General features: G+C 40.7%; 1 protein-coding gene across 3 annotated transcripts; it reads left to right on the top strand.

Annotated features, from left to right (window-relative positions):
- Positions 1-969: 969 nt before the first annotated feature.
- LOC124867959 (YTH domain-containing family protein 1-like) lies at positions 970-14302 on the top strand. Of its 3 annotated transcripts, XM_047364695.1 has the most exons (6): positions 977-1309; positions 1640-1667; positions 2467-2561; positions 2655-4292; positions 11879-11923; positions 13052-14302. In XM_047364695.1, the coding sequence occupies exons 1-6, from the start codon at positions 1280-1282 to the stop codon at positions 13064-13066; spliced, it is 1851 nt and encodes a 616-aa protein (XP_047220651.1). In that variant the 5' UTR covers positions 977-1279; the 3' UTR covers positions 13067-14302. The 3 variants fall into 3 exon arrangements, with proteins under 3 accessions (XP_047220660.1, XP_047220642.1, XP_047220651.1); XM_047364686.1 differs by lacking the exons at positions 11879-11923; positions 13052-14302 and adding an exon at positions 10954-11799 and having other exon boundaries at positions 973-1309; XM_047364704.1 differs by lacking the exons at positions 2467-2561; positions 11879-11923; positions 13052-14302 and adding an exon at positions 10954-11799 and having other exon boundaries at positions 970-1309.
- Positions 14303-14754: the final 452 nt, after the last annotated feature.

Below are 14754 nucleotides of genomic sequence, written 5' to 3' on the forward strand. Positions count from 1 at the left end.
ATTTAGTCTTCCTGAGTTCCACATCCAAGTTTTTCATTTGAATATGAAAAGCTTTGATGGCTACAAATGCAGCTTCTGTCTGAAAATTAAAGTGTCTGGCTCTGTTACCTTATTTTGAATTTTACTTGGTAGACTGAGGCTACTTTATGTCATTTGGCAATAGTAAATCACGGCAAACAAAGATCCCTTGTTGGGTTCCTCAAGGCTTCATTCTCAGGACACTTTTATTCAAAATCTAAAGGCCCGATTGTTCAGATTATGTGTATTATGAACTCTCTTACAACACATGCTGATTACACACAAACCTTATATCTCCCTTACAGTCACTGGTCAATACTGTCTATAATATCAACAAGTGGGCTGGTATGTGGCTAGGAACAGTTGTTATTTGCTTTGCAGCCTTTAACTGGATGCTTCAGTAAAAGGGCTATCGCACTGGTTTAAGGAATCAGAAATGCATATGATCATCTCTAGCTCCAAATCTAAAATGGTCAGGCTGGTCAAATCTGACCTGAAGTATTTTGCATTGCACAGAGATTATTTAAAACACACTTTGAGATTTACAAAACCTTTATTTTCACTTGTGTAAATACAAACATAGCATTTTCAATGTTTTGATTTGGATCTAGGGCCACCATTGCTTCATTGTTGGGGCACAGAAAACGTTTTTTTTCCAGGGCGTCATTAAAGCAAAAACTGCCACTGACAGCAGATTTTAGAATTTTCTTTTTGATGAAGTTGGATAAAGGTTTTTGTTGCTGTAAGAACATTGTTTTACGTTTTTGTTTTCAAACTATTCTTACGTTTTCTACCTGAAGCAACTTTCAAATAAAACGTAAAAAACATTTATTAAATGTATTATTTTTTAAATATAATGTTAAATATATTTAACCAAGAATTGAATTTAAAATATAATTCTAAAAGCATTCGTCTCGAGTGGTCTTCTTTGATTTTGCCGATGCGCAGTCACGTGACTCAGCGACGTCATTTCCGCTCCTCGGGCACTGCAAGAAGCTGCTGTTTGGGGGCCAAGTGAGCTGTGAGGCCACCGGAGCTGGTCTAGTTTAGCTTTGAGGGACTCGAAGCGGACTAAAGCCCGGCTGGATTAATGTGGAGAGGGCGGCGCGACCTGCCAGCGGGGCCACGACAAGAACCGGCGAGCCGAGTCGAGAGTCCGGCTAACAGCTGCTGCTAGCAGGGAAGAGAAGAAGCCTCACCGTAGTTATCACACCGCTCGTCCTGTCGGGGCTGCAGTCTTAACACAACACCTGGTGGATGAATGATGTCTGCCGCTAGCATTGACCCTCAGGTGAGCAGCGAAAACAGAATCTTACTTTTTATTATTATTTAATTTAATGGTTAGAGAGGTTAACTGACCTGTAGGTCCCCCTGTGGAGCCACAGCTAAGAAACTAGCCCAGACAGAGAAGAGGAGAGGTTAGCTGCTAAAATCATCTGCTGGGAGCCAACCAAGGCCCGGACTCCGGCTTCCAGTGGCCATCTACCTGCTCACCGCTGCCGGGGCTTTAATATTCGTCCCAGAATTCAGCTTAAAATGCGTACCTGGATCTCAAGCTTGTAAAATGTGCAAACGTGGCCTAAACAAAATGTCTGTGTTTTCTCTCTTTAATATCGTGAAGACATCGAAAGGACAAGATGCAAGCAAAGGTAAGAGATGGTTTCCTGGAAGACAGGTGTTCCTCACACACATTCACTAAACAGTGCACACCTGCCTCCTGACCAGAGCTGGGCAGAGATTTTAGAAGGGGTTGATGTTAAAGGTTGATAATTGGCTCAAGTACAGCAATATAATCAAAGCCACCTAAATAATTTGCAACACGACACTGTGAATTAAAACAAAGCATATTGATAAACAGCTCATATGTATAAGAACATTTCTTAACATCCAGACTTGAACAGATGGATGTGTTCAGGCGTATTGGTGAGTCAGAGATGTGGAAATCCATAACTCTATTTCTGATATCTTGGCAGATTTCTGATTTTCCACTGACGCCAAACAAGGCAGTAGTGTGTTTAAGGTGTTTCTTTAAGGAACCCTTTTATCCTAAAGGTTGTGAATTAATCTTCCAGAAGCCAACAGAGTTCTGACATCTCACAATCTGTTCTTTCCCTAATTGTTTGAGGCATAGTGAAGAAGAAAACAAAAGTGGTTTCATCTATTTCAAATTATCTTATTTTACCTCTTGAGCTTTACCAAGTAAAAATGTATTTTATTTTTTGACAGTTTTTCGTTGTTGCTGGATAGTTGTTCAATCTGCATTTGTACATTCTAAGTGCAAACTTTCTGGTGTTGACCTTTAGTGCAGATGTCATGTGAAGTCATATTTACGTCACGTACCGTGATCTGTCATGGCTGGGCTCATAATTAACATGGCTTCATTTTCCTGGTTGGAGGTTTATGTAAATGATGGTGTGCAGTTTTGACAGTAGTTTGATTTTATTGCAGTCTTTCCAGTTTCAGTGCAGAATGGCTCCCTCCACCAGAAGGACTCTGTGCATGATAATGACTTTGAGCCGTATCTCACTAGCCAGTCCAGTCAGGTATGCATTACAGAGGGACATAAAAAAAATATTTGACAATAAACCTGTTTTGTTTTCGTTTGCCTGATATCTTGAATCTGTTTTTCTCTATAGAATAACAGCTATCAATCCATGACAGACCCCTACCTGTCCAGCTATTATGCCCCCTCTATTGGATTTCCTTATACTCTCAATGAGGCTCCTTGGTCTACAGGAGGTGACCCACCGATTCCCTACCTAGCCCCCTATGCCCCTCTTAGTAATGGAGACCACCACTTCATGCCTGACACAGTGTTTGGGCAACCTGGTGGGGTAAGCAGCAACATTTACCCTCACAGGTTTAATTTTTTCCCAGAGAACCCAGCGTTCTCAGCCTGGGGAACCAGTGGGTCTCAGGGCCAGCAGACTCAGAGCTCGGCTTATGGGGGCAGCTACAACTACCCTCCTAGCTCTCTAGGGGGCACATTAGTCCCCGATGGTCAGACAGGTTTCCATAGCGACACCCTGAGCAAAGCTCCAGGCATGAACAGCCTGGAGCAGGGCATGCTGGGTCTAAAAATAGGGGGTGATGTGACAGGTAGTGGCTCAGGTGTGAAGAGTTCAGGCTCTGTGATTGGAGGTGGTGTAGCTGCAGCCGTTGCCACAGGCAACGGTGGCACGCAAGTTGGAATGCCCCCTCAGAAGCCCGCATCGTGGGCGGCTGTTGCCAGTAAACCTGCCAAGCAGCAGCAGCAAAAGGCAAAGAACAAGCCTGGAATTCCTCTTGCTGGAGGAATGCTGCCTCCACCTCCCATCAAACACAGCATGGACATTGATACTTGGGATAACAAAGGGACCACTGCCAAGATGGTCCCACCGCTACCCCACCACCATCACCACCACCACCAGCAGCACCCGTCCCATCTTCACTCCCATACTGCCAGCCTCATACCTCCCCTACAGCAGTCCCTGCAGTCTGTCCAGTCCCTTGTTCAGCAGATGACCATGCCAGCTCCTCCTCCAGGACCTCCACAGTCTTACCAGAACCACAACTCCGTTCCCACACCTCAGACCAGATGGGTAGCACCCCGCAACCGCAATCTGTGCTATAGTGGGGGAAGCCTGGACAGCAGCAGCTCCTCAAACGGCGGATGCGGTGTAGGGAACGGAGGAGTTGCTGGATTTGTTCCTGCAGAACCAGGATCAGAGTCCCACCCTGTTCTGGAGAAGCTGCGAGCAGCGCACAGCTACAACCCCAAGGATTTTGACTGGAACTTAAAAAACGGCCGTGTGTTCATCATCAAGAGCTACTCTGAGGACGACATCCACCGCTCCATCAAGTACTCCATCTGGTGCAGCACGGAGCACGGCAACAAGCGCCTGGACGCAGCCTACAGAGCCATGAACTCCAAAGGTCCCGTCTACTTGTTGTTCAGCGTCAACGGCAGCGGTCACTTCTGCGGCGTGGCGGAGATGCGCTCCCCTGTGGACTATGGGACCAGCGCCGGAGTCTGGGCCCAGGACAAGTGGAAGGGCAAGTTTGACGTGAACTGGTTGTTTGTTAAGGATGTGCCTAACAGCCAGCTGCGCCACATCCGCCTGGAGAACAACGACAACAAGCCAGTCACCAACTCACGGGACACGCAGGAGGTTCCTCTGGAAAAGGCCAAGCAGGTGCTGAAGATAATCGCCCAGTACAAACACACCACCTCCATCTTTGATGACTTCTCCCACTACGAGAAGAAGCAGGAGGAGGAGGATGTGGTTAAAAAGGTAATTATCTATTTCAGATCCAACCCCTTTGAATGAAAAGTTTTGGACAAACTTTGCCCTCACATTTAGATTTTTAGGGTGTTTAGGATGATGGCCTTTTTTCCATGTCTGTAGTAACTAATCACTAATCATTAATTTTTTTGTCATCGTTCATGTTGGATGCACACCTACCTTCTAGCATATTGAATTTTATGAACCTGAACGTTCAGCTACACTTGTTGGATTTACCTGACTCTTCCAAATTGGCGTCATTCATCTAAAGCTAAAGTCAGTGTTTGTTGGAAATGTTTGAGAAAATACAGTACCAGTCAATTGTTTGTTCACACCTTTGTCATTCAATGAGTTTTCTTTATGTCTATTACCTTCTACATTGTGGATGCATAGTGAAGACATCAAAACTGTTAAGCAGAAGTATATAAACAATTATAAACAAACTCGAAACATCTTAAACATCTTTTATATTTTAGATTCTTCACATTTTGGATTCCCCCTGTTTCTTTGATTACTGCTTTGCACACTATTGGCAGGTAGATGCCTGAAATGGTTTTCCAGCAGTCTTGAAGGATTTACCAGGGGTAGGAATAAAAATAAAGTGAAGTCTGGTAGTGTATATGTCACTAATACTGGTCATGAAAGCTGCCCAGAGGCCGGCAGCAAGGAGCTGCAGGAGTTTCCAAAAACTGCTGCCTTTGTTTCACATGTGACAGCAAAGTGTTCATATGTCTGGACCAAGGAGTAGGGTTGCCAAACACCCCGGCCTGGCTAAAATCCCCCCAAAAAACCTTATGGTCGAATGTGTTATGGTGCAATGAAACTAACCTGGAACTCTGAGGCCACAGTTTCAGCAATTACAGCAACACAGTACAGCTCAAAAACACCGCGTACAACCAGAGATTTCACATACACTACACGAGAGCGCATGCGCACTTACCTCCAAAACAGAGCAGTTGCCTAGGAGATCGGTGCGTTTGATTTAATGGACTGGGAGATTTTACACAGGTGGTGCATAGACCTAAAAAAAACGCCACTTGTATTAGGACAGGACGAACAAGAAATCACTTACCATCTACAGACTTTTTTTTTTTAACGCGAAAACAACCAAACTTTCAAATTTTTAATTTAAATGAAATCAAAACTTGACCACAATGCAGAGAACAATAACTTCTTTGTTCAAAAGAAAAGACGAAAACTGAAGATGAAAAGTTATGCATCAGAAAGTGGTTTATCATTGTTTCATACATGGCAGTTCTTTAACAATTGAAATATATATATATATATATATATATATATATATATATAGTCTACACTGTCAAGTGATTCTAATTTCTGCCTTTTACAGACAGCCTGCAGTAAAGTAAAATATTGATACGTTTTAATTAGTTTGAGCTTGGACTTTGCTGAGATAGAGAGATCTCGTGGGGGCCACAGATGAGAGTAACAACACACACATATTATATATATATATATATATATATATATATATATATATATATATATATATATATATATATATAGTCATTTTCTACCGCTTATTCCATAGTGGGTCGCGGGGGAGCTGGTGCCTATCTCCAGCAGTCTATGGGCAAGAGGCGGGGTACACCCTGGACAGGTCGCCAGTCCATCACAGGGCAATATATATATATATATATATTAGTGCTGTCGATGGATTAAAAAAATGGAGAGATTAATTAACTATGATCTGTAATTAATTGATCTAATTAATCTCCTTTTTAATCTCACCTAAAAATTGCTGAGAAAGGCCCTTAACATGGTTGAGATATTTCAATTTCAATTTGTTACATTATCGTGGTAGATCAAAAGATTACAAATAATATAAAGTAATTTAATGTTTTGAACAGATGCAGTTTTAGCCATTTACATTCTGCTGTATTTGAGACTAGTCCCAAGTGCTGCTTTCAACCTGTAGTTTCTGTCACTAGGGCAGAAATATTGCTGAGCTCTTTTTTTTTTTTTTTCAAATAATTTAAAAATTAAAACATCAGATCCGTATAAAATGCTGTAAGTTAACATATAAAATGGCAAGAACACTTTTATGAACAATAAAATTATTGAACACTGAACTTGTTGCTTTTCCTCTGCTTCAAATAACAAAATAAATAAAACAGACCTATCAATCACAATGCTGTAAGCAAACACACCAAAAATAATTGTTCATCATAACAAAAATAAAGTGCTGAAACAATCACTTCTAGTAGGCAGAGGACATAGCAGCTTTGCTGACCTCATGCCTCTTATTTCTTCTTCTTCAGCCAGTCGCTGAGACAGACCAACTTGGTCACATTTTCTGGGAGCAAAGCTGCCCTTTTCTTTTGTACTATGTGGCCTGCAAGGTTAAACAGTCTTTCACAAGGTATGGAGGTTGCTGGGGAGGCCAGGTACTTGCGTGCTAGGGCTGACAGCTTTCCATAGGCTCCTGAGTGAGCATACCACCACTGCAGGGGACAGTCATCAATACTGATGCTGGGCTCTCCTCTGTAGTGCTGCAGACATCATTCCATCTTCTTCTGAGTCAGAGTCAGACCCCAGCAGGAGAATGCTCCTCTTCTTCTGAGCTGCTTCATCATACTCTGTGGAGGGCTGGAGAGTAGCTTCTCTTCTGGGCTCTGCTGCTTGGAGCATGTTCTCCAGACTGGTCCACACCTAAATGAATGAATAACTTAATAGATGGATGAGTGAATGATTATCATTAACACTAAGTGCAGTAGATGTTTTTTTTGTTTTATTTTATGAAGCATTTTGTGTTGTATTTTTATGTGTGAAAAGTGCTATATAAATTAATTTTTCTTTTGATAAATTGGACTCTTTCATCCAGCTTATCCTTATAGTCTTTACCTGTTCCCTCTTTTCTCTTGGAAGACATTTCAAATCCTTAAAACGTGGATCCAGTGCTCCAACTTGAACCATGTCTCATTGGCATCAACTCGCCGTGCTGCCAGGTCCCTCTGGAACGCGTTCTTGAACTTTACCACATAGGCTGGATCATCATCAGTGATGTCCATGACACGGTCCAGATGGCGAAAAGCAGGCAGCACTACAGAGCAAGAGATGTAGGCCTCACCACCCAGCAGCTCAGTCAAATACCTACAGAGGTGGATAAGTTTGCAAAAATGAACTTAGCTGGATATTTAAACTAAAGTGTCACTGATTTCCAATTTAATTGTTCTGAAATGTAACTACCTAACATGTGACAATAGTTTTTGATTAAAATGGATGTGTTTATTTGGGCTTACCTGCATGGTTCAAGCAGGACCTCCAGCCTCTGCAGTTTCCCCCACTCAGCTTCGTTTGGCATGACCAATCTGTGGTTCTGTTGATCCAATGTAGCCTGGACAGCCTCTCGGTTGCGTAGGAGGCGTGAGACCATTTCTAGTGTCGAATTCCACCTGGTCGGTACATCTTGTAGAAGTTGCTCGCTCTTTTTTCCAAGTGCTACTTGTTGCTGGTTAAGTTCTGTGGTACTCGCAGGGCTTTGTTTAAAATGGCCAACAATCTTGCGGCACTTTGCCAGTACACCGGCATGTTTGCTGCGCTGTCTGTACCAATGGTGGATATCTTTTCAATTCCCCAGTCATGTACCACCTTGAGGAACTGTTCGGCCCATTTATCAGCAAAGTGCCTGGTTTCTGTTTTCATGACGGTCAGTGCAAATGAGTTGAGGTTCCACTCACCATCAATAAAGTGTCCGGTCACTCCCAAATAGCTGTGATTGCCAGCTGAGGTCCAATGATCTCCGGTTATAGCAACATAGTTGGACGAGTCCTTCACCAAAATCTCAAGTTTGTTTTTCTTTTCACCATCGTACATCTTGCCGATTTTGGTCGTCAGTGTCGACCTGGACGGTGGCTTGTATGATGGGTCATTGGACGCATTTTGCAACACCTGTTAATCCCTCGTCTTCCACTATATTTGTCGGCCTGCAGTTCAACGCTAACCACTTGGCAAGAACATTTGTCAGCCTGTCGGTTGCAGACTTGCTCATACATGGGGCGTTCTCTTCGAGTTTATATTGGCGAAGAGCTTTGCTGTGGCTTGCTAAATTGCTAATGTCTTCGATGCTAACATTAACTGTGGCGGCGGCACTCGCGACTGGGTGCTTTGCGTTGATGTGGTAAGCAAACTCCTTCTTACAAAGAAGGCATATCACTCTACCTTTATCAATGGTGCCGTCGGGTTGTTTTTGGAATGTAAATTTCCCATTCATTGGACCGACAACTCTCATATGCTCCTCCATTTTCGTGTCTCTTCTCCGCTACTCACTTGAATCTATCAGCTCATACACACCCATGGCAGCCAATCAATGTCCACTTCAGGGTGTGACTGACCATTGTTTTCCACCCTCAACAACTCAAGCACAAGAAGCCCAATGCATAAAAAAACAGATTTCATAAAAAGGGAACTCTCATACAGAAATAGTAGAGTTGGAGATTAAAAATTAGATTAACACGATTAAAAAACATAACGTGCTAAGCATGACTGTAATTAATTAATCACAATTAACTCGATAATTTGACACCCCTAATATATATATATATATATATATATATATATATATATATATATATATATATATATAGTGTACAGACCAAAAGTTTGGACACACCTTCTCATTCAAAGAGTTGTCTTTATTTTCATGACTATGAATATTGTAGCTTCACACTGAAGGCATCAAAACTATGAATTAACAAATGTGGAATTATATACTAAACAAAAAAGTGTGAAACAACTGAAAATATGTCTTATATTCTAGGTTCTTCAAAGTAGCCACCTTTTGCTTTGATTACTACTCTTGGCATTCTGTTGATGAGTTTCAAGAGGTAGTCACCTGAAATGGTTTTCCAACAGTCTTGAAGGAGTTCCCAGAGATGCTTAGTAATTGTTGGACCTTTAGCCTTCACTCTGTGGTCCAGCTCACCCCAAACCATCTCGATTGGGTTCAGATCCGGTGACTGTGGAGGCCAGGTCATCTGGTGCAGCACCCCATCACTCTCCTTCTTGGTCAAATAGCCCTTACACAGCCTGGAGGTGTGTTTGGGGTCATTGTCCTGTTGAAAAATAAATGATGGTCCAACTAAACACAAACCGGATGGAATAGCATGCCGCTGCAAGATGCTGTGGTAGCCATGCTGGTTCAGCATGCCTTCAATTTTGAATAAATCCCCAACAGTGTCACCAGCAAAGCACCCCCACACCATCACACCTCCTCCTCCATGCTTCACGGTGGGAACCAGACATGTAGAGTCCATCCGTTCACCTCTTCTGCACCGCACAAAGACACGGTGGTTGGAACCAAAGATCTCAAACTTGGACTCATCAGACCAAAGCACAGATTTCCACTGGTCTAATGTCCATTCCTTGTGTTCTTTAGCTCAAACAAGTCTCCTCTGCTTGTTTACTGTCCTCAGCAGTGGTTTCCTAGCAGCTATTTTACCATGAAGGCCTGATTCACTCTGTCTCCTCTTAACAGTTGTTCTAGAGCTGTGTCTGCTGCTAGAACTCTGTGTGGCATTGACCTGTTCTCTAATATGAGCTGCTGTTAACCTGCGATTTCTGAGACTGGTAACTCGGATGAACTTATCGTCCGCAGCAGAGGTGACTCTTGGTCTTCCTTTCCTGGGGCGGTCCTCATGTGAGCCAGTTTCTTTGTAGCGCTTGATGGTTTTTGCGACTGCACTTAGGGACACTTTCAAAGTTTTCCCAATTGTTCAGACTGACTGACCTTCATTTCTTAAAGTAATGATGGCCACTCGTTTTTCTTTACTTAGCTGCTTTTTTCTTGCCATAATACAAATTCTAACAGTCTATTCAGTAGGACTATCAGCTGTGTACTGTATCCACCTCCTGCACAACACAACTGATGGTCCCAACCCCATTTATAAGGCTTGAAATCCCACTTATTAAACCTGACAGGGCACACCTGAGAAGTGAAAACCATTTCAGGTGACTACCTCTTGAAGGTCATCAACAGAATACCAAGAGTATGTGTAGCAGTAATCAAAGCAAAAGGTGGCTACTTTGAAGGACCTAGAATATAACACATATTTTCAGTTGTTTCACATTTGTTTGTTCAGTATGTAATTCCACATGTGTTAATTCATAGTTTTGATGCCTTCAGTGTGAAGTTACAATATTCATAGTCATGAAAATAAAGACAACTCTTTGAATGAGAAGGTGTGTCCAAACCTTTGGTCTGTACTGTATGTATGTATGTGTGTGTGTGTGTATATATATATATATATATATATATATATATATATATATGCCCCCAATGCCTCCCCAGCCCCCCTCAAACTCCGCCCCTCGAAAGATGGGGAACAACATGGAAGAACATTTCATCTTCACAATGAGTCAAGCATAAATCCAGTTCCACTTTGGACTGACTTCATGACAGGAAAATTCTAGTTTTGTAATAGCAGAACTAAATCTGAAACCAAATCTGTGTGGTCACCTGAAGAAGGTTGTGGAGAACAGATGTTATCACAGTCTTATAGATTAAAGAGCGCAAATATTAGCCAGTCAAAGTACTGCACTCAACAAATACGATTGATCCAAAGGTTGTTCAATAAAGTTTATTTTAACATGTGCACACGTATGCAACAGGGTTATTGCAGCTTTTAATTTTTCTTTTTTTTCCTTCCAACAGATTGAGTTTTCAGTTGATGTGTACAGGACTAATGTCACATTAAAGATGGAAGATCAGAAGCGGCTCTATTGGCCAAGATTGTGTGCATAAACAAATAATTTGACTTTGGTTTCAAGCGGTTGTAGAGGACAGACAGTACAAATAAATGTATACATTTTAGAGGAAATAAAATAAGTATAAAGGGAACTGTATGTACATGTAGGTGTTTGCACAGTCATTTATTTTTTTATAGAGAAAAGAAAGAAAGGTTGAGCGACGGGTGGTTCTGACTGTACTGGTGGACCAGCCGATCCACCTCCTGTATGACATGTCACTGTCCTGGATCAGACTAATGACGGTGGGCGCCGGTGCTGATGGTTCTTGTGTTGGAGAAGATGCTCCCCAGCTTCACCTACTGCTGCTGCTGGTCAGTCCGGAAGCTGATGATCTACTGACAGGTGGAGGCTGGGACTGTGAGCTGGGTGGATGTCTGGGTTGATGGTATTAAAGGCCAAGCAAGATGAAGTGTAGTCCCAAGTTGAATGCATCATCTACTGACCTGTTTGCCTGGTAAACAAACTGCAGGGGGTCCAGCAAGGGGCCTTTGATGTCCTTCAGATGATTCGGCACCAGTCGCTCAAAGGATTTCATGTCAACCGGCGTCAGGGCGACAAGTGGTTATGGAAATTATTTAACATGTTCTAATTCTTTGCATTGGAGAAAACTGGAGGTTTAACAGGGGTGTACATACTTTAAGGCTTCTGTACCTTTGCTGATTGTCTATTTTTAAAAAGCTGGACGAATGAATAAACATTTAAAAGCAAGGATGAATTAAATAAAACGGCTATGAAATGTAAAATGGACTTTAAAACACTTGTGTTGTTTTTTTTGGTAGCACAGTTTTGTTTACATTTTTTAATAGGTTTTATGTGCTTGTTTTTACCAGAGCTATGAGCCCATCTCAATACAGAGTCGACCCAGAGTTGATCAGGTAAACTCAGTTGTTTTTTCTCTTAGCTGGGTTGTGGGATAGTAACAGAAAATATTTAAGAGTTTTACAAAAAAAAAAAAAAAATCACTTGATAGTGCACCTTTTTAATGATTTGTTTTGGGTATTTCTTCTACAAAGCTAGTTCCAGTGCTAAATAAATGCTAGTGCTTTCCTAAAACCAGTTTTCTCTGTGTCTGCACTCCCCAAGCTTTGACTCCCAACACTAAAAAAATGGTTTTGTTGCTTAGCTGGAGGAAAGACCCGCCTTCCTCTGGAGCTGACTGCTTGGCTTATAGAGACCAACAGGCAATAAAATGAGCAAACGTGATAAATGTAGGACATCAATAGATAAATATGTTATTCAAATGTAAGAGACATTACCAGAGGGACCATATGTCTCCTTGAACTGGTCCCAGTTAAGATTTTATATAGCAGAAAGATGATTGGTTGTAAAACAGAGGGTCATTGCATGTGGTGTCCTTGAGGGACACCACATGCAATGACCCCTGTTCAACCCAAATTAGGTCAGGCTGACCCCCTGAAGGTAAATAAGGTTTATTGGATTCATGTTACTAGATTTTGTCACAGCAGACTTTGAATAGCTCAGAGAAAATGTGTTTACTTAGTTGGGAAAGTAGGAATAAAACAGAAATGATGTGTGGTCAGTATGAAACGTCCCACAGTGGACGACTCCTCCAAAAGAAGTCAGAAAGTGGCAAAATGACCAGCACCCAATTTAGAATATGATAAATTTAGGATCAAATATTTACCAGAAGGACATTTTAGTGCTGTAATATCTGCAAAGTGTTTGGCTGTGGAAAACCAAACTGGTTCTTTGGTGGCTTTTTTTATATTACTTTTATGTAACCAGTTAGAAACTGGATCTGTATTAGCACAGGAACTGCTCCCACTGTTGTCCTTTAACCAGGGGTTCCCAAAGTCCTGGTTTTAAAACCAAATGAAGGTTGTAAGAGCACATTGTTAGGTCCAAATAAAATGTTCTAATTCATATAATTAGAATGTTTTTTCAATAATCAGATTATTGGTGGTTGTAGAAACTGAAGCAAGTGTTTTAACTGTTTAAAGGTATTAAATGGTGTATTTTTATTTGCTCTTTATCTTTTCCAGGATCGCCAGAAGTGAACAGTCCAAGCTGGCCTCTGAAAGGTCGATCAACACCTGCGTTCAGGCGGACATAATGAAATCCAAATGAGAACACAGACGTAACAAAAAAAGAAAAATATAATTGTTTTCTATTTATTAACAACTTTGGCCCCTGTCAAACCTTTGAGCCGCTTTGCTCTGGGTTACCTAGACTTTGTAACGCGTGCAGGGATGAAACTAAATTTCACCATATAAAGTTATTTTAATAACATCAGTTAACTTTTTTATCCTTGGAAGTTTACTCAGCTAAGTAAAAAAAAATATCTGCACGACTGATGCTGATATTCAGTGACTGTTCACATCGTGGTTTGTGTGTTGAAGAGATGTTAAGTGCTCGTGTTGGTTAATCTAAATGAGTGGAGAACACTTTAATGACAAATGTCTATCTGTTTGTGGCCACTTGTGTTTATATCATCAGAAGAAGAAAAAAATAACTTCTTAATTTCCATTTTCTTTAGTGGAAAGCTGAAGGTTTCTGTATGCATAGACATTTATGTTCAAGGCTGTGGAAAATTAAAATATAAATCTTACAAATAGCTATGAAATAATGATCTGGTTTGAGGTTTAGCATAAATGTATTTTTTTGGTAATGTTTGGGGAATAACGAGGCCTTAAATTTCTTTTCAGCATAGCGAATGGGGAAAACAGTTTTCATTTTCAGATATACACATTTTCTTTTAGATTAACCGTTCTCTTATTTAAACGAAGAAAGTTGCAATATAGTTGAGAAATTCAGTCAAATTAATTTTAAAAATGTCAGTTTAGCACGCACAGTTTTTTCAATTTAAGCCATACTTGGTTTTCTTTCTCTTAACACCATTTTAATCTCAACATTATAGGTTTCCACTCCATTGTCAAAAGCTTTAAGGTACCAATGTTTCTAACAGAAATCGCCTCCAAATATTAAGCTGTAGCATTATTGACTGATTAATTGTCAAGTGTATGGAAATCCAGAGACTAGCCTGTGTGATAAATGTTTGTAACTTTTTATTTTTTGGTTTTACTTTTATTTTTAACTGCTTGCTGTATTGTGCGTGTATGCAAGAGTGGCAGAAAGCAGGGAGAATCAGAGTTATACTGTACAATGATATTGGAATATAGAAAATTTATGCAAAACTTTTACGTCACCCTTGGATTAAATATCTATTGTATCAGAGGTCACTATCACATTCTTAGATTTGATCATGTTCGTTATTAAAGATATACTTATATGTTGTTTGTGTTGGTTTTATTGGGTAATTAAAAAAGATTAAACATTGTTTGCAGAGTTGTCAGAGAAGCCCAATTAGCCAATTAATCCTAATGTACCTTGATTATGATAGTCATAAAAGCTGTTACACATACAGTGGTGTAAAAATCGACAGATTAAATGTTTCAGATCATCAAACAAATTTTAATGTCAAAGAAAACCTGAGCAAAGAGAAGAAAAAAAGATTAAATTTATTAAAGAAAAATAACGATCCCACCAGACCATCTGTGAATTATTGTAAACTATTATTTGGTGCCTAACCTGTAGAAATAAATCACTTGAATAGAACCTGTTTGACAACATGAAATGATAGTTGAAATGATCTGACATGAAGCTAAATGATCTCAAAAAGAACATATGGGAAAGAAAATCAATAACATCTATCAGTCTGGCAAAGGTTACAAACCTATTTCTGACT

The sequence above is a fragment of the Girardinichthys multiradiatus genome, chromosome 1 (genome assembly GCF_021462225.1).
Source record: "Girardinichthys multiradiatus isolate DD_20200921_A chromosome 1, DD_fGirMul_XY1, whole genome shotgun sequence".
Taxonomy (NCBI): domain Eukaryota; kingdom Metazoa; phylum Chordata; class Actinopteri; order Cyprinodontiformes; family Goodeidae; genus Girardinichthys; species Girardinichthys multiradiatus.